The sequence below is a fragment of the Syzygium oleosum genome, unplaced genomic scaffold, assembly GCF_021117445.2.
Source record: "Syzygium oleosum isolate NSW1041296 unplaced genomic scaffold, Sole_v2.1 Sole_v2.02, whole genome shotgun sequence".
In the NCBI taxonomy this organism is placed as follows: domain Eukaryota; kingdom Viridiplantae; phylum Streptophyta; class Magnoliopsida; order Myrtales; family Myrtaceae; genus Syzygium; species Syzygium oleosum.
The window spans coordinates 15,725,027-15,743,851 of NW_026607486.1; the positions used below are offsets into that span (position 1 = coordinate 15,725,027).

Below are 18,825 nucleotides of genomic sequence, written 5' to 3' on the forward strand. Positions count from 1 at the left end.
TAAGTAGTGTATGGAGGATTTGATTTTCCATACCAAACAGCAAAAAACGTTTTTCGAGTTTTTTTTAGATTTCAGCCGAACACTGAAAAATCGTGTCATTTTCCTAGAAAATGGCTTCCTAAAAAATGTTTTTTAGAAGCGTTATATTTTCCGGGAAACGAACGGAGAGTGGCGGTAGCAGCAAACGGAGAGTGACGTGACGTAGCGCCCAGCGTCGTGTTCTGTCATACCGCCCAGTGTTACTGTACCACTTGCCACATGATCTTTTTCTCTTATCTACACCCTCCACAATAATTCCATCCTCAAGCCATCTCTAAGCTATCAACACGCACAAATTCACGGTGAACAGAGGCAGCATCATCTCACTGATCATGCCGCCTCTTCCTCCACTCAGAAACCTCATATTAGTACTCCTCTCTGTAGCCTTCTCGGCTAAGATTTCGGTCTGTGCGATGAACAAGCACTTCCAAAACTGCAGCATCCCCAGAACCTGTGGTGGCCACAGCATCACCTTCCCATTCTCCATCCTACACCAACAATCCTCTTACTGTGGCTTCCCTGGCTTCGAATTAGCTTGCATCGACAACACTCCAATCCTCAATGTCTCAGGCAATGACTACGTCATCCATGATATCTTTTACAAGAACCAGTCTGTCCGCATCTCCAACTCCGCTGTCTCGAATAATTCGACCTTCTCCTGCACGCCTGATCTCAAGAACTTGACCCTTCCATCGACTCAGTTCCAAATTGATCCGAACATCACCGCCCCTCTCTTTCTCCTCTACAACTGCAACATTTCTAGCCATGCGGATTACCTTCTTGGGTCAAGGATTACTTGTGCTGGAAAAGAAGGCCAGGAGAGTGTTGTTCTAGCGATTTATGGAGATGACGAAGATAGGGAAGTGGTGGAGGCGTCAACCAAGTGCCAGTCAGCGGTAAAGGCGCTGGTGGCGGCAGAGTGGAGAGGGCGGAGGGGAGAGATAGAGGAGGTGCTGAGGAGTGGCTTCGTGCTGAATTGGACAGCGCCCCATTGTAGCGCGTGCGAGGAGAGTGGTGGCAAATGCGGATTCAATCTCGAGCGCTTCAGGTGTTACTGTCCTGACGGGGCTTATGCTTCGGTTTGTGTTCGTGGTAGGCTTATTTCTTCTTCACTCCGTGTCTGCGCATAATACACTCCTCTTTATGAAACATCGATTAAAATCATAGGATTGTGTGGGTCGAGTCGAGTGTACTTACCTTTCTACCTTGAATGTGCTACGAGTTACCTCTGAATCATAAATAGTCAGGGGCTCCACAAGCTCATTGCGTAGCAGAATTTTCTTGAGGGTCGGAACAACACAGTATCTGTCCATTTGTCGAAATTTTCTATCGTTGCATGAGGATATCTTTCCTTGGTTGATTAGGGAAAAATCTCTGAAGGACCCATAGTCAGTAGAACCTTAACTCATGTGCGAACCAAGGTACCTTAAGCCATACGGCACCAAGATTGGATTTATTCCTTTTATCATTTCCTTAGCCTGTTTTCTTCCATCTTGTTTAAACGTATACTATAATTTTAATCCTTGAACTTCTTGTATTTTGTCAATTTGTTCGCCAAAGTCTGCGTTCTAATTCAATCCCTAAATTTATTTTATTTTCCCTCTAAGTTAATTCTTTAGTACAAGTATTGAACTAGTCATTTTAAAAAAGATGAAATAAGAGTCACTCAGATGAATATGGATCTAATTATGATCCCTGCGTTTTTCGATCTTATATGCATAATGTCCTCTCCTGGTTTTGTCATAGTTTTGATTGGGAGAGTTCTCTGACAAGGATTTGTGTCCTTTGTAACAGCCAAACAAGGCGATTTGGTGATGAAAGTCACAATAGGTACTCCATTAAACCTACTCTTTGTCTCATACACAAATTCACTGCTCGGAAACCTTAATTAAATTTTGCTTTTCCATTATTAGGACCTTGGATTAGTAAATGACGGACTGAAATTGTTGCACTCGAATCTTTTGCTTTTCTCTAATCAGCTGCATCAGGAGTTGGAATTGCAGTTTTCATTCTTGGAGTCTATTCCTTTAGGGAGAAACCGCTGATAAGAAAACGTATTGCTTTGATGATGGGAAAGAAAGAACATTCTGCGGCCGCACAGCAAATCGAGGGACTGATCTTTTCGAGGAGATATACCTACAAAGATATCAAGAGGATGACCAATTCTTTCCAGGAAAAGTTGGGTCAAGGAGCTTATGGTCGTGTGTACAAAGGCAAGCTTCAAGACGGTCAATTTGTGGCCGTGAAGCTTTTAAAGAAACTGAAAGGCGATGGAGAAGAATTTATCAATGAAGTTGCTAGCATTAGCAGGACTTCTCATGTCAATGTTGTCAGCCTTCTAGGCTTTTGCTTTGAGGGAAGCAAAAGAGCTTTAGTTTATGAGTTCATGCCGAATGGATCACTGGAAAAGTTCGTATTCAAAAGCAACACTTTAGAGGCAAATAAGCAATTGAGTTGGGAGACATTATACAGCATCTCGCTAGGCATAGCACGAGGGCTAGAGTACCTGCATCAAGGCTGTAATGCCAGGATCTTGCATTTCGATATAAAGCCTCACAATATTCTTCTCGATTGTAATTATTGTCCGAAGATTTCCGACTTCGGTCTTGCCAAAATATGTCCTAGAGAAGAGAGTATTGTGTCGATGTTGGGTGCACGCGGCACTGCAGGCTACATTGCTCCGGAATTGGTGATAAGGAACATCGGAGGGGTTTCTCACAAATCGGATGTCTACAGTTACGGCATGATGGTTCTGAAAATAGTCGGCGTGAGAAAAAACGTTGAAGTTGGGGTGGACCGTACTAGCGAAATATATTTTCCTCATTGGATTCACGAACGCCTTGAACTTCAGGAAGAACTCGGGTTGCATGATATCACGAATGAGGAAGACGAAGGAATCACGAAGAAGATGATCATAATCAGCTTGTGGTGCATTCAGATTGATCCGAGAGCTCGACCATCGATGACTCAAGTCGTGGAGATGCTGAGAGGAAGTGTTGAGGCCTTGCAAATTCCCCCCAAACCAACCTTGTCTTCCCCCTCATCGAGATCCCTGACAGCTACTACAGAGGGGAGTTCGCTGCTACAATTTGGTGTTACTACAGCAACTGCATAAATTTATATGAGATACTTCTTTTGAGATCTCTCCCAGCTTGTCTTGGTGAAAGTGTGTCTCTCCAAAAGAGTAATGACTCCAGTCGGGATTAATTCAATGTCAATTATACGAGACCGATACTGTTTGTAACAGAAAAACCATGTGGGCTGAATCGGGTGGGCCTTGTCCATTCTCATCAAGCGTTTTTGAGACATATGTCGTTTTATATAAAGAGTTTATTATAAATTATTCTAGGGAGCTAGCGAAGAACGAATGTTACAATTGTAAACGTACCGACTTTTTTCGGAATTAATGTCGAGCTCAATGTCTCAGAAATTCCTTGTTATCTATGCTTAAATCAGTGATCCCGAAGTACTTGTCAACGATGCAAGCTCCTAAATGGTCCTCGCATATTGCTTGGTAGAATTCTCCCGCGCCAAATTTGATTGCTGATTTCCATTTTTTGAAAAAAGAAGAAGAATGTAATAAACAAAGTCATATTAAGGCTCCGTTCATTTCACAGAAAATGCAACGCTTTTGGAAAACAAAGTCATATCAAGGAAAATGACAATATCTTCCGGTATTCGGCTAAGACTTGAAAATAAACTGGAAAATATTTTCCGTTGTTCGGTATGGAAAATCCTCATTGCACTCATTTCAATATTTTTTATTTTAGTATTTTCAAAAAAATCAAAGTCGAAATTTTAATTATTTTATTTTTTAATATTTCTTTTATTTTCTTTATTTTCTTTTTTTTTATTTCTTTCTTCTTCCGTCAGTTGTTGGCCATAGGTGAGGCTTGGCCTCACTCACCCAAGGCCTCGTCGGCCTCACTTGTGGTCGGTCGCCAGGGCAACAGCCGGTGACCGGCCAAGGAAGAAGAAAACAAAAAGAAAGAAAAGGAAAAAAAAGATGAGAAAAAATAAAAAATAAAAAATCATTAAAAATTAGTTTTTTAAAAATATAAAAATAAAATAAAATAAAAATATAAAAGTAAAAGTAAAATGTGTTATGTGAAAGAAAGTGAGGCAAAAGAAAAGGCGGAAAATATTTTCCTCACTTTTGAAAGAGTTTTTTTTCCATCGGTGGAAAATATTTTCTATGACTAGTTTATTTTCCATGAAACGAAAGTCGGAAAATCCGAAAAATGTTTTCCTAGAAGTTATTTTCTGTGGCGGGTTGACTCGGTCGAGCCCGAATCGGGCAGCAAGAAGAGCGCGAGCGGACGCACTCTGAATGACCTGCTCGTGTCGCCGCCGCCAAGTCTGGAAAGAGACCATGACAAAAGAGGAGGCGCCAGAGGAAATGGAAGTGGTGGGGAGGAGGCGTTTCCTTTCCATGCGGGCAGTCTAGGCGGCCTGATTGCTGGACCGGGTTCGCCGAGGCTGGTTTTCACGGGGCTGCGGTTCAGGTCGCTGATGCTCAGGAAGGCTTGGCGTCCCACGCTGGAAACAATACCCGAGTGATATGATATGCAACATGCGGATCGCAAAGTTTTGCCTATGCACCGTGACGAGGGCCGGCGTTCCGAGTGGCAGATCAACTCGTTCTTCCCACTCATTCCCTTAGACTCCATCTCGATCTTATCTTCGCGATTCGCGTTGCATATTTCTGTTCGGTCTCAAGTGAGTGCAGATGAGATTTTAATGAAATCTCGATGGCCATTCGAAAATTGCGTTCGGCAAAATTTTACGTACTCGTAAGTTGCATTATCTGTTGTATTGTCAAGCAGTTGCATTCGTCGTCCATCAGGGTCGTGCAATGTCGCATTACAGAAGAGTCGGACTCAACCCTGTTCATCTGATACTCCAAAGACTGTAGCTCTACAGTAAAGGCAATTCACCGCTCCGGCGGCACAACCTTGCTGCACGAGATGTCGGAACACCTTCGCCACGCTGCGAACGGGCAGGCGGCCCCGAACCACTACCAATGCCAATCTCCGCTGTAACCATCAAAACCTGAACAGGGCCACGGTTCGAGTTCGACCCCGACCCATTTTTCCCCGCTGAAACCACGTGAAGTATCTCTCGGAAACCGTCGAGATCACGGAGGAGAGGGAGAGAGCTAGGTTGTGCAATGAAAATAGTGAAGGATCATTACAAGAACCAAAGTTTGACGAGTGAGATGAGCATTGATGAGGGTGTACAATCTTAAAGATTAGAAAGTGGAATTAAATCTGTTATGAATAATTTAGATAATATTTTCCTCAAAACAATCGCTTACAAAAATGAATGAATTAAAAATATTTTAATCGTTCACAAAAATATTTATACGTAATTTGCTGTTGATAATGTAAAATTTTTCATTGCCTAATTATTTTAAGAGATACACGTGATCATTTTTAGGACATATAATCTAAATCATTCATTTTCCGAGAAATAAATGGAGCCTATAGGTGTGTGCTTCAAGAAAGAAGGAAACAAATAGAAGCTGGTGGATCCTTTAATGACCTAGTCCAATGAGGATAAATTGCCAAAAAAGTCTTAAACCTATTGCATTTTTGCCATTTTAGTCATCAACATTTTAATCTTGCCAATTGAGTCCAGAAACACATTATGTGAAAAGGCAGAGCTTGAATCCTTGACAATGCAGAAAGATAGACTATCAAAGAACTCGTTCATGAATCTTCTCCAACGCAACAACCAAAGAACTCGCCTAGCGATGGCAAGCCTCGCCCTCGCCAGCCACTGGCAAGACTTGACCTTGCCAGTGGCTCGCGTGGTCGATCTCGCCGCACTTACCTTTGGCAAGTCGTTGGAAAAGAAAAAACGAAAAGAATAAATAAAACATTCGAAAATTATTTAAATATTATTTAAAAATGGCCACTTTAGTGCTGGCCGCGCCACGTAGGATGGCTGGCGTTCATATTAGCGATTTCCGGCCAAAATTGACCGAATGTATTGAATTGGCACAAATGCAAAATATTTAGGACTCAATTGGCGAAAAAAAAAAGATTTTATGATTAAATTGGCACGATTACAATAGATTTAAGACTTTTTTGATAATTTCCTCAACAAACAGCAATAAGGCGGGACAAGCGTGGAAATGAAGAAAAGAAAGAAAAGAAGAAAAAAGCCGCATCTGACGCCACACGATTCTTAATAATAGAAAAGGTCATATAGTTTGGGATTTAGCTAATTTGACAACTCAGCAATTTTCATTAGCTAAATTTGACAAAATTAGCGGACAAACTTGATTATATCAATTTAGCTAATTTTAGAATTTGATTACACTTTTTAAATATTTTAATTGTACTTCACCATTGAAAAATCAACAAATGTCTTTGCTTTATTGGTTAAAAAAAGAGGGATTAATACCACGAAAAGTTCCAAACCAGTACATACGTGACAATTTACCCAAAACTAATTTTTTTACCACAAAAAACCTCAAATCGGTACATTTGTGACAAATTTATCCTCCGTTAGTTTCCGTTAAATTGGATTAATACAAAAAAAAATCACAAACTAGTATGCCTGTGACAAACGGAGGGTAAAACCCAAAACTAGTACATCCGTCAACTGCCGCTTGTCATTTAACAAATCAATTTAACAGTAAAATTTAATAAATTTATTACAAATATATCAGTTTGGGATTTTTGTTGCTCAAAAAGTTAGTTTGGGATAAATTTGTTATGTGTACTAATTTGAGGCTTTTCGTGATATTAACTCTTAAAAAAAAAATTTGAGGGAAATTACATATTTAATCCCCTATAGTCTGGGGAGATTTCACTTTTGGTCCTGTTCTTATTGGCCCGTGGACAATCAAAGTGATTCGGTCGAAAGTTGCGCTTGAAATTTTCCCGCAAATTATTGAATCCCGACGTAAGAAACATTAGACTATCGTTCGTTCCACCGTGCTCCTGGTAACATCAAGTTTAGTGTTCGTTTCGAATCAGTTCTCTTCCGGATTGCAAAACGCAGCCTGACGAGCGATTTTCCTGCTTCGGGAGTATCCAGTGGAGGAAGCGATTCGACTTGCTGCATCTGGAGTTTCTGAATCTATTCGCGTGAGGAAGCTCGAGCAGGACCCCTTTTCGCATCGACCACAGACCGGGGCCATTGCGCCGAAGATAGCGACGATACTTTCAGATTTTGCGCACAAGCTCCCTCAACGTCTGTTGGAAGAACAGTTCATCGCCCTGTTGCAGTCATGTAGGACCAAGAAGCGACTTCATCAAATCCACGCCCAGGTGGTCTGCCATGGCCTCGAACGGAACCACTATGTTGCCCCGAAAATCATCGCGGCTTGTGCTCAGCTCAAGGAAATGGGGTATGCCCATCACGTGTTCGACCGGATTCTCGACCCGAATGTTTCTCACTGGAACGCCGTGCTCAGGGGGTATTCTCAAAATTAATTGAACAGGGAGGTCGTTGTTTTGTTCAGTCGAATGAGGAGCATGGGCGTGATGCCCAATTGCTTCACTTTCCCCGTTGTGCTCAAATCCTGTGGCAAGATCAATGCTTTGACCGAAGGCCAGGAAGTGCATTGTTTCGTGATCAAGTCCGGTTTTAAAGAAAATCCTTTTGTGGGTACCACCCTGATTGAAATGTACTCGAGCGGGGGAGAAGCTGGTCCTGCTTACAAGGCCTTTGGTGAGATGATTGAGAGGAATGTCGTTGCATGGACTTCGATGGTGAATGGATACCTCTTGTGTGGAGATGTAGTTTCAGCGAGGCGTCTGTTCGACTTGGCTCCTGAACGTGACATAGTGTTATGGAACACCATGATCTCTGGTTACATTGAAACTGGGGACATGGTGGCTGCACGGAAGCTCTTCGATGTCATGCCCAACCGGGATGTCATGTCGTGGAACACTATGTTAAATGGTTTTGCTAATAACGGGGATCTCGATGCTTGTGAAGTGATGTTTGACGAGATGCCTGAACGGAATATTTTCTCATGGAATGGCTTGATTGGAGGATACGCCCATGGTGGTAATTTCTTGCAAGTCTTGGCCACTTTCAAGAGAATGTTGATTGATGGCACTGTGAGCCCAAATGATGCCACTCTTGTGACTGTTTTGTCTGCGTGTGCTAGACTAGGAGCTCTTGATTTGGGTAAGTGGGTACATGTTTATGCCGAGAGCTACGGATATGGTGGGAATACATATGTTGTCAATGCTCTGATTGACATGTATGCGAAATGCGGGACTGTAGAGAATGCCCTTAATGTGTTCGTCAATTTGTGCGCAAAGGACTTGATCTCTTGGAATACCATAATAAATGGTTTGGCAATCCATGGCTGTGGGGCTGACGCCTTAAGTTTGTTCCAGCAGATGAAACGTGCTGGAGTAAAACCAGATGGAATCACGTTCGTAGGCGTGTTGTGTGCCTGCACGCATATGGGAATGGTTGCAGATGGTTTCTCATACTTTCAGTCCATGATTGATGATTACTCTCTAGTGCCTCAAATGGAGCATTATGGTTGTATGGTTGATTTGCTTGCTCGAGCTGGTCTTTTGATCCAGGCTGTTGAATTTGTGGACCAGATGCCCATGAAAGCAGATGCTGTAATTTGGGCTACCTTGCTCGGAGCCTGTCGGCTACATAAGAATGTTGACTTGGCCGAAATAGCCCTCCATCGGTTGAGTGAACTTGAACCTGGAAATCCGGCCAATTATGTTATGCTTTCAAATATATACGGGGACATTGGAAAGTGGAAGGATGTGGCCAGATTGAAAGCTGCAATGAAAGATACTGGGCGTAGAAAACTTCCTGGATGTAGCTTGATTGAGGTCAATGATGATATTGTTGAGTTCTATTCCCTGGATGAGAGGCATCCTAATAGTGATGAGATGTATGAAGCCCTGGACGGTTTGATAAAACTATCGAGGTCATCTGGGCATGCATCTGACTTGACCGTGTTTGAGCAGTGAACTTATAGAAGAAGAGGCACATCTAGACAAACGTCTATCCAATTTACCGTCTTATATCAAGTCGCTTTCTTTTACTGTGAGGCGTTTGATACAGGTATGATTATTTCGATTTTAAGGAAGGAAGAGAGATCGTCCGTGACATATACTTAAGAGAAAATTTAATGGTTATCTTCTCAGCCATATATACATGCGTTTCTTATTTTTTTTTAAGAGAAAAAGGCACAGGTCTTTAAACTTTTTTCTTAGTCAATTGATCCTTTCAATTAAAATGTAATGAAAATGCTGATGTGATAATTTTTTTTCCATTAAATGTAGATTTTGTCATTCCACGGGGCTTTTAAAAAAAATTTTGACAAATAGAAAACAGAATTAACATTTCTAAAAACACAGTATGGCAAAAATTGATAAAAAAGTGAAAGAGTGGACTAGCGGCTGATGGTGGTTATTGTGTGGCTGACTGCATCTGAGAGAATACTCAGAGAAAACACAAATTGCTACAAAAAAAAATAAAAACAAATAGACACACTCAAGAGGGTCGCTAGCCCCCATCACTTGCGCTTGGTGTGGCGATGGCTAGGTGACACATCGCTAGGGTCGTGCAACCTTGGCCAGTTCCATCTCACCAAGGATCACGCAGCCCTGGTGATCTATCTTTATCTTTTGGGGTTCACAACTATCTGTCTCTCTCTCCATTAGGGCTTGAGGTTATGCCATTTTTTAATATTTTAACCCAATCAACATGAAAGTAAATTCATGATACCACTAGTTTGTTCAGGGAGCGCTAATGTGGCAGTCTCCGACAGCATTTCGTATGCATATTTAACATATGAACTAATTTGATCAATAAACATGTTAGAGATCCAAATGGCCAGAAAAAAGTTCAGGATCATGGTTGCTTATTTTCTGATAATACAGGGACGATGGCTGCCTTCGTTCCACCAATAGAGGAAGAAAACGTCATATGATAAAATTCTAAAATGAAAATGAGAGATGAAAATCAAGATTTGATTTGTTCGGAGTCCTCGTGGGCTGTGACGCTACGTGATTGCTATCAGTGTCTGTGTGCCAATTCTTCTCCGATAATGTGATAGAATGGGAGACCTCTTTTCTGGTTTGTCTTCTACCTAGTCGGAACCAAATGTGAGGAGAAGACTTCACTTTTTAAGTCAATCGCCAGCCATGAACTCAAATCATAGTACTGGACCTTCAAAGAATTCCAGGGTCGAAGACGAATCACATTGAAATCGTTGTGGCTCTGAGGCCACCGCGTTTGCTCTTTCGGGTCCTCTACGCTCAATTGACCCGGTCAATTGGCGTGTTTACGTGAGAAAGATTCAAGGAGACATTCATATAAATGCGATCTTTAGTTTGAGCCACTGAAGCCCCTTGTGTCTCCGCTATATGCCACAAAAGCTCTCCTGTTTCTGTCTGTTCTTTGTGCTTCTATTGTTCCCTCTAAAATTCCTGAAAATGGGTGTCGAAAGCTCCATGAGTTCCAAGCTTTTGCTTCTTCGCCTTGTCATTAGCATTTTGACGGTTATCTCTTTGGAAGACTGGGTTGCATCAGAGTGGTTGAAAGATGGACTTTGCGAGGGTGGTAAGTGCGGTGACGTCATCAAAGATTGTTACTTCTGGAACGACACTAAACCATGTCCTGATTTTCAAAGCGAGTGTCTTGAGAAGCCAGTGTTTAACCTAAAACCTAGTTTTGGGGAGTATGTTGTCGATTATGATAATCAAACTCTTAGGTCGAGCTCGGAGCTTGAGAGAACTGGCAATGCTTGTTTCGCTCCAATTGAACATTCTCCCAAACCGTCCGGTGAATCTGATACTCATGTTTCCAGATTTGAACCGCCCTCCTCTCTCAAATCCAATGAGAGGCCTTCATACCTAGCATTTCTCCATTATTGCAGCAGCTTCCCAAATGTTGATTATCTAAATCCTCACTCGACTTGCCCCTCCGGTGGCGCCAACCGCTCTTATGTCGCTCTTATAGTAGACATACAAGAAGTCCTATATCTTAATCTGTCAGTGTGCCAGAGTCATGTTATTGTACCTGTTGAATTGGACAGAAAGGACAGACTAGAAAATGTTGACTCTGAGGACAAGCTGAAGGACGGGATTAGACTGAAATGGAATTTAACCTCCTGGGAGAGTTGTGTTAAATGCAAAGAAAGTGGAGGCAAATGCAGGGAACCGGATGGAAGTTTTCAGTGCTCCTGTTCTGGTAAAGCTTATCGGCGTACTTGCAAAAGAGGTAACACTTTTCGGTTAATTCCCTGTAATAGCAACAGTTTAAATTCTCCCATGTGCTTTTCGGTGAATTTCCTCGCCATGCTCTCCAAACTTGATAAGGACTTCAAAGGAAGAGGAAGATCTTTTTGGCTTCCCTTGGTTTTCTATTCGCAGTTCCTTTTTCCCACCTTGGCTACCTTCACCAAGCCATTACTTTCTTATTTATATAGCTTTTGGACAATCCTTTTGTGGTTTTAGGTATGTTTGTTTTGAGAAAAACTTTATGATAAAGGAAAATGCATTCTGTGGAAATCATTTTTAAGGCAAATGTTTTTTCCTTTTTAGATTAAGGAATTCATTTTCCTAATTTTAAGCATACATATTCTCTTTAAACATAAATGGTCTTTATTTTTTTTGGTCTCAAACTATAAATGGTGTTTAACTAATCATTTTCAGCAAACCAAACATAGTCTGCACAGTTGCTTTTGTAGTTTTAGTAGTTAAATGAATTCATAGCAACGTCATTTTCTTCCTCGCTTCAAAGCTGAAGAACTACGGTACAGCATCTTCAGATCACAGATACATTGTCTCGCCGCAGACGCTTCTGTGGATCTCAACCCTGCATTAATCATGTGCTCTGCTCAGTAAATAGTGAAATTTTAAGAGTGTCACTGTTTGCGTTAGCCAATTCCAATGTGAGATGTAGCGATGCGTTGAGGATTATAGATGATTACTGAATTTTCCATGCATAGGCCAGGGAGGAAAATGTAAAGTGAAAAGCTTTATGCACGTGAGTTTGCTCGTGCTTGTCTCGCATCAGCTTACAGTTGTGGTTAACACTGTTGCTTAACACACTTCATTAAGCTTAGTTCTGCAATTCTCCATAAGATATGCAACATTAGGGAATATCTATTTACTCATGAGATGTTTTATGTTAAGTGATATTCAGTTGATCGGTAGGAATTTATGATAGATCAAGGAAGCCATAAAAGATCTATACATCGTATATGAATGTCGTCATATCATTACATGACATTCATAATAAGCCAGTCTTCCTTAGACTTCCAGAGGGAAGACTTTAAACAGAACCTCCATCAACAACTTCTGAGCTAGATATACATAAACATCAATATTAAAGGTTGTTCCCTATCTGTCTTTGTTTCCTTTTGTTTCTTTATTATTGCTTTTGAAATTCCAACCTAGGCCAATTGCTAAACTGAACTGAACTGTAATGGTCGATAGTTCTGTCCTTTTTGCTTTGGCCAGACTGATGTGTCTCTATTGTTTGTTTGTTTGCTTGTGGATCGTATCACATTCGATGCTGAAGTTTATGAAAACCTTGCTGATATACACGCCTGGGGAATTGTTGGACTTTCGTGCATAACTTGAACCTTATGGTTTTTTCTGATGACTATACAAATTTTTTATATATAACATGGGCAAATTATAATATCCAAGGGGGAATTTTTTTTTTTTTGGGTCTGAATCCAAGAGGGAATTCACTAGTGAGTAGGGGTGTACAAAGGAACTGAGAACCGCCTAGACTGGTCCGACGTCTTCCGTGGGGACCGGTCCGGTTTCCGGTTTCCGGTTCTAATTTATTAAAACCGGTGAGTAACGGTCAGGTCCCGATTTTAGGCGTGGAACTACCCACCCACCCACTTGGACCGGACCGGTAATATATATAATTTGAAAAAAAAAATTTCAACAAAAAAAAAGGAAAAAATTTAAGAAAAATGACAACCTTAAAATCCTTAATTTGAAGCTCAACACCCATCAATTGAGTGCTTGTCTCGTCTTACTTTCACCTTGGCCGAATCGTTTTTCTATCTCTCACTTATGGTCTCGACTCTCAAGCTCAATACCCATCGACTCACGGCCTTGACTCTCAACTTTCATCGACTCATAGCCGCGCCCGGCCGTTTATTGCCCTTCTCTCTCGCTTTCGGTCACCTCCATTTGCGTGAAGCTTGATGGGACCAGTTCCATGAACCCACCAAAGAACCAGACCGGTGCAGTTCGGTTCTCGAGTGGATCCATGGAACCAACAGGCGATTTCCAGTTTCAAATTTTCAGAACTCATCCTTAGTGGGCAGTTTTCGGTTCCATGGTGGGAACCGTTCACTCGGATCATGCTCACCCCTACTAATGAGAATATTGTACTAACAGACTATTTAGAGGGCATATATGTCTCGTCCTCTCAGGTGAATTCACCTCTCCCTCTTTCCTTCACATTCTTCGACAGTCCTGTAATTTCTTAGAAACAGCTAAAAAGAACGCGTACTAACATCATGAGAGAATAGTGACCAAAAAAAAAAATACATCACGAGAGAATAGTAGAATTCGTCTTCTGGCTATACAGAACCAGAAGAGAAGACTTCACTTTCCAAGTCAATCGCCAGCCTTCAATACGAAAAAATGAAGTGTTGGTCGACCCATTCAATTGTGCGGACTCCCCACTTAAATATGGTGAAAGGGTATGCTTTCGGATTTAAATTGGTCCATGGTCCAAGTTTATGAGTACTTGTAGATGACGTTTTGGAGCCGTAGTCATGTTCTGTCAAACCGCCTAGCGTTATTGTACCACTTCCCACATGATCTCTCTCTGTCATCTACACCCTCCACATTAATTCCATCATCCAGCAGTCTCTTAGCTATCAACACGCACAAATTCAAGGTGAACAGAGGCAGCATTATCTCACTGATCATGCCGCCTCTCCCTCCATTCAGAAACCTCATATTAGCACTCCTCTCTGTGGCCTTCTCGGCTAAGATTTCGGTCTGTGCGATGAACAAGCACTCCCAAAACAGCAGCATCCCCAGAACCTGTGGTGGCCACAATATCACCTTCCCATTCTCCATCCTAGACCAACAGCCCTCTTACTGCGGCTTCCCTGGCTATGTAGAGATTGTGGCAGAGGATGCCAGAAATCAAACTGGAGAGGCACAGTGAAACTCAGGTACAAAGTGGAAGAGACAAATGTGTCCGAGGACTTCCCATTTCAGTTCACTATTCATACTTAACGAAAGCATTCAACTTTCTCCTCCTCCAACTTGCAACGATGGCGACTTTGGGACGTGGAAGGTTTCGGATGGGTTAACTTGACGAAGTTGAATTTCATGTGCATTTCCTGAATTTCAACAGTCTACGATCTGATATGAGGTTGATATGTAGAACACCACATACTCTTCCAGTTTTGTCAGAATAATCAAAGCTCTCAAACTCGAGAAAATCTCCAAGTCAAACTTATCAGACAACACCCCCCCCCCCCCCCCCCCATCCAAGAACCTCTAACACTTATCTCTCTCTCTCTCTCTCTCTCTCTCTCTCTCTCTCTCTACGCATGATATCACCATCTTCGACAAATCTCCACCACCCCATCGATCCACAATGACCAGAACCAGAATCAGAACCGCCCTCACGCCTCCTCCCTCTCCTCTCCCAACCAACACAGACCTCTTACTGCTGTTGCTCTTCTTTCTCTCCTTATCACCCAGAGAGTCTCTCTCCCTCATCGACTTCCACTTCGGAAACTGCAGCCTCCCCGTCACCTGCGGCGGCCTCAACATCGGTTTCCCGTTCTACGTCCACGACCGGCAGCCCTCCTACTGTGGCTTCCCAGGCTTCGACCTGTCCTGCCCCAACGACCACCCGGTCATCACGCTCTCCGGTGACGACTATGTCGTCCGCGATGTCTTCTACGAGAACCAGTCTCTCCGTATCTCCAATGCCGCCCTCCCCGACGACAACTCAGCCGCCTTCTCTTCCTGCGCGCCTTGTTCTCTCAAGAGTGTGACCCTCCCGTCGACTCTGTTCCAGTTGAGCCTGAACGTTACCGACACTCTCTCTCTGTTATACAACTGCAACATCACTCCCCGCGCTGACGAGCTTCTGAACTACAGGATCAGCTGTTCTGGCGAAGAAGGCGAAGGCGGGGTGCTGTTGGGGATATATGGGGATGGCAAGGATCAAGAAGTGACTGATGCGGCAAAAGAGTGCCAGACTTTGGTGGAGGTGCCGGTGGCGGCCAAGTGGATAGAGAGGGCAGAGATAGAGGAGGCGTTGAGAAGTGGGTTCGTGTTGAATTGGACGGCAAGCGATTGCAGCGCGTGAGGAGAGCGGCAGCAAGTGCGGGTTTGATTATGGGATCTACCATTACCAGTGTTACTGCCCTGACCGGCCTCATGCATGGTATTGTGTTCCTGGTTGCCGTATTTCCTCTTCACTCTGTCTGCGCATAATGCACTGTTCTCTTCATGAAATGTTGATCAGATTCAGCGGATTGTGTGGTCGAGTCGAATGCACTCCCCTTTCTCCCTAGAATTTGCTACATCCCTAAATCATAAAATTTCAGGGGCGTCACAAGCTTACCGCATAGCGGATTGTTCTTGAATGTTGGATCAACAGAGTCTCTGTCCATTGTCGAAATTTTTTGTTGTTGCATCAGGGTATCTTTCCTTGGTTGATTAGGGAAAAATCTTTGAAGGACCCATAAGTCTGTTGAACCTTAAGTCATGTGTGAACCGAGTACCTTGAGCCATACGGCACCAAAATGACAACAGTATGACACGCAAAATTCCTCTTGAGCTAAGCAGTCTGACACTACTGGAGGTTCTTGAGCTCTCTATAATTATCTTAGCAGGAGTATGATGAAATGGCATAGATAGCTAAGGAGTATTTGAAAAATAAACCCTTTCTTAACACTCCGACTGCTAAGTATAACTCATCATCGGTCGGTCTCTCACCTGTAGAAGGCAATTTTTCAACAACAGTGACAGTCAGAAGTATGTTGCTTCCCATGCATTTTTCCTCGAAAGTGGCCGAGCAAAACATTAAGGCTCCTTGAAAGTTCTGAGCAGGACTCGAGCAAACGGTTATCAAGTCAAGAGAAACTTGGAACTAGAAAATGCCATGACCATTTCCTCCATATTCTTAATAATTTGAAGGCCACATCACCTACTATTACCATTGCTAGTTTGATGTCTTGACACAAAACCTCGTTTTCTTTTATCTTCTTTCTTTTTTAACTGTATATTATCATTTTAATCCTCAAACTTCTTGTATTTTGGCAATTTGTTCTTCAAAGTCAACGTTGTTAGTTCACTCCCTTAATTTCAACAGTTTTCATTCTTTAGCACCAGTACTAAATTAGTCATTTTAAAGACGGGGAATAAGAGTCACCGTAATGAGTATGGATCAAAATATGATCCCTAAGTTTGCAATCTTGTATGTATGGCGTCCTCTCTGACTGTTGTGAAAAGAATTCCTGCTGTTGTAAAAAGCATTCCTACTGGTTTCATAATAGTTTTGATTGGGAGATTTACCTGACGAGGATTTGTTCCTTTGTAACAGCGCAACAAGGCGATTTGGTGATGAAAGTCGCTATAGGTACTCCATTAAACCTACTCTTTGTTTCATATACTAATTCACTGCGCAGAAACCTCGACAAGTTTTGCTTTTCCAACATTAGGACCTTAGATTAGAATGATGAACTGAAGTTGTTGCTCGCGAATCTTTTTCTTTTCTCTAATCAGCTGCATCAGGAGTTGGAATTGCGATTGTCATTCTTGTAGTCTATTCCATTAGGAAGAAGTCGATGATACGAAAACATATGGATTTGATGATGGGAAAGAAAGAACATTCTTCAACCGCACAGAAAATTGAGGGACTGTTCTCTTCAAGGAGATATACCTACAAAGATATCAAGAGGATGACCAATTCTTTCCGGGAAAAGTTGGGTCAAGGAGGTTATGGTTATGTATACAAAGGCAATCTTCGTGATGGTCAACTTGTGGCCGTGAAGCTTCTAAAGAAACTGAAAGGCGATGGCGAAGAATTTGTCAATGAAGTTGCGAGCATAAGCAGGACTTCTCATGTCAATGTTGTCAGCCTTCTGGGCTTTTGCTTTGAGGGAAGCAAAAGAGCTTTAGTTTATGAGTTCATGCCGAATGGATCATTGGAAAAGTTCATATTCAAAAGCAACACTTCAGAGGCAAATCTGCAATTGAGTTGGGAGATATTATACAACATCTCCCTAGGCATAGCACAAGGGCTAGAGTACCTGCATCGAGGTTGTAATGCCAGGATCTTGCATTTCGATATAAAGCCTCACAACATTCTTCTCGATCAGAATTATTGTCCGAAGATTTCCGACTTTGGTCTTGCCAAAATATGTCCTAGAGAAGAGAGTATCGTGTCGATGTTGGGTGCACGCGGCACTGCAGGCTACATTGCTCCGGAATTGGTCATAAGGAACATCGGAGGGGTTTCTCACAAATCGGATGTCTATAGTTACGGCATGATGGTTCTGGAAATGGTCGGCGGGAGAAAAAACGTTGAAGTTGGGATGGACCGTACCAGCGAAATATATTTTCCTCATTGGATTCACAGGCGCCTTGAACTTCAGGAAGAACTCGGGTTGCGTGGTATCATGAACGAGGAAGACGAAGGAATCGCGAAGAAAATGATCATAATCAGCTTGTGGTGCATTCAGATTGATCCGAGAGCTCGACCATCGATGACTCAAGTGGTGGAGATGCTGAAAGGAAGTGTTGAGGCCTTGCAAATTCCCCCCAAACCAACCTTGTCGACCCCCTCATCGAGATTCGTCGCAGCTACTACAGACGAGTGTTCGCTGCTACAATTTGGTGTTACTACAACAACTGCATAAATTTATATGAGATACTTCTTTTGAGATCTCTCCCAGCTTGTCTAGGTGAAAGTGTGTCTCTCCAAAAGAGTAATGACTCCAGTCGGGATTAATTCAATGTCAATTATACGAGACCGATACTGTTTGTAACAGAAAAACCATGTGGGCTGAATCGGGTGGGCCTTGTCCATTCTCATCAAGCGTTTTTGAGACATATGTCGTTTTATATAAAGAGTTTATTATAAATTATTCTAGGGAGCTAGCGAAGAACGAATGTTACAATTGTAAACGTACCGACTTTTTTCGTAATTAATATTGAGCTCAATGTCTTAGAAATTCCTTGTTATCTATGCTGAATTAGTGATCCTGAAGTACTCGTCAACGATGCAAGCTCCTAAATGGTCCTCGCATATTGCTTGGTAGAATTATCCCGCGTCAAATTTGAGCGCTGATTTCCTTTTTTTGAAAAAAAAGAATGTAATAAACAAAGTTATATTAAGGTTCCGTTCGTTTCACGGAAAATGTAACGTTTTTTAAAAATATTTTCTAGAAAGTCATTTTCAAGGAAATGACAATATTTTTCAGTATTTGGCTGAAGCTTGAAAATAAACTGGAAAATATTTTCCGTCGTTCAGTATGGAAAATTCTCATTGCACTCATTTTAATATTTTTTACTTCTTATTTTATTTTTTCAAAAAACTCAAAATCAAAATTTTAATTATTTTTATTTTTGAATTTTTTATTTTTAATATTTCTTTTATTTTCTTATTTTCTTTGCCGGCCATAGGTGAGGCTCAGCCTTGCTCACCCAAGGCCTCGTCAGCCTCTCCTGTGGCCGGTCGCCAGCTATTGCCGTGGCTGGCCGAGGAAGAAGAAAACAAAAGACAAAGAAATGGAAAAAAAAAAAAAAGAAAAGAAAAAAAGAAGAAGAA

The 18,825-nt window shown here is 42.0% G+C and overlaps 1 protein-coding gene and 1 pseudogene across 6 annotated transcripts; both read left to right on the forward strand.

The window, feature by feature from the left end:
* The first annotated feature begins 220 nt into the window (after window positions 1-220).
* On the forward strand, window positions 221-17,940 carry LOC115665367 (LEAF RUST 10 DISEASE-RESISTANCE LOCUS RECEPTOR-LIKE PROTEIN KINASE-like 2.7). Of its 6 annotated transcripts, none has more exons than XM_030587245.2 (3): window positions 221-1,131; window positions 1,834-1,869; window positions 2,019-3,285. In XM_030587245.2, exons 1-3 carry the CDS (start codon window positions 372-374, stop codon window positions 3,152-3,154), a joined length of 1,932 nt encoding a protein of 643 aa, XP_030443105.2. In that variant the 5' UTR covers window positions 221-371; the 3' UTR covers window positions 3,155-3,285. The 6 variants fall into 6 exon arrangements, with proteins under 6 accessions (XP_030443105.2, XP_056164414.1, XP_056164415.1 ...); XM_056308439.1 differs by having other exon boundaries at window positions 222-1,128; XM_056308440.1 differs by having other exon boundaries at window positions 224-1,131; window positions 2,121-3,284.
* On the forward strand, window positions 7,147-9,166 carry LOC115666095 (pentatricopeptide repeat-containing protein At3g29230-like; annotated as a pseudogene).
* Window positions 17,941-18,825: the final 885 nt, after the last annotated feature.